This window comes from Fibroporia radiculosa (genome assembly GCF_000313525.1).
Source record: "Fibroporia radiculosa TFFH 294 genomic supercontigs, scaffold3820, whole genome shotgun sequence".
NCBI lineage: Eukaryota > Fungi > Basidiomycota > Agaricomycetes > Polyporales > Fibroporiaceae > Fibroporia > Fibroporia radiculosa.
The window spans coordinates 16979-18179 of NW_012133695.1; the positions used below are offsets into that span (position 1 = coordinate 16979).

The following is a 1201-nucleotide window of genomic DNA, read 5'->3' on the forward strand; positions in this document are numbered from 1 at the left end:
TCGCCGCACCATCATTGCCTGGTCCAAGCTTGATAACATGTCCACCCTCTAGGCAATGCTGTTTATACAGCCTTGCATAATAAGCAGACGGGTGACTGTGTGAGGGCGCGCTCAGTGCCACTCAGAGAGCAGAGTGATCGGGAGCGAACCTGGCTACGAAATTTGTACGGAGAGTCCTAGGATCAGTCTCTGAGAGGGTTGCGCCGACGATTTGCTTCACTTGGCCATCGTGGAGATCGATGCATGGGCGAAAAGAAGAATGGCGAGACATGCTGACCGCGAGGCAGTCTGCAGAGCGTATGAGTGTGTGGCTGTCTACCTGTCCACGTCTTGGCTCAGCCACAGCGTTCTCTCTTCCGCACAATTATTCTCGGCATTCGTTTCACATTCTGCGCATTTCAGACTTATTCCGGACTGAGCAGGGATAGCAGACAGCAGCATGGTTGCAAGAGAAGCAGCGAGGCTGTGGATGGTATTGGATGAGGCTGTGATGGGTGGGATGGGGAGGGGATAGGACGACTGCAGTATACAACCCGGGTCAGCTTTGATTCTTGTAGAGATTTATTTGTTCAATTGCGCATCGAGTCTCGTCGTCGTCGATAGAACGAAGAAACGGCGGGTGGATGTGAATCGGACACTGAGCGTGGCCGCGCCGCTGTTCTTCTTCCTCGACCACCACGACCCCGACGCCGTCTGTCCCTCGCCCGCGATATTCGCTCTTGTCACGGCCGTCGATGTCGGGGAAGGCTCCTCCACGAGCTCCTCGAGCATTGTTGAATTCGCTAGCTGGATCGGCTGCCTCCTCGTCTTCTACCACAGCATCCACGTCTGGCAGAATAGGAGCTGCTCCTCCTACAGGTCCTCGCAGTCTCACCAACGGTGTGAATAGCCATTATGGCCTTTCGTCTGCAAAGGTTGGTGTGCGACCCAAGCAGCATATGAACGGACACAGCCTGCCCACTGGGCCTGCCGCCATCTCCCCACCGACTGGGCCACGACTCAAGAGCAAACAGCTCGAAACCCCATATAGCTCAGCTAGCACAAGTGCTGTAAATATCTCATTTTTTTCAAAGATTTTTGCTCATCGTCCTCACTGTTTTCCAGACCCAGTCCAATGGCGCAGGCCCCAGCCGTCTCACCGGCGAGCTCACCCAGCGTTCTCAGCCTGTGTCTTTTCGCCTCCGCCCGCCTCCCCCACAGC

General features: G+C 55.5%; 1 protein-coding gene across 1 annotated transcript; it reads right to left on the minus strand.

Moving 5' to 3' along the window:
- Window positions 1-538: 538 nt before the first annotated feature.
- On the minus strand, window positions 539-893 carry FIBRA_08850 (uncharacterized protein; the record flags this gene model as incomplete). The annotated part of the gene is made up of 2 exons (XM_012330466.1): window positions 539-810; window positions 875-893. 2 exons carry the CDS (start codon window positions 891-893, stop codon window positions 539-541), a joined length of 291 nt encoding a protein of 96 aa, XP_012185856.1.
- Window positions 894-1201: the final 308 nt, after the last annotated feature.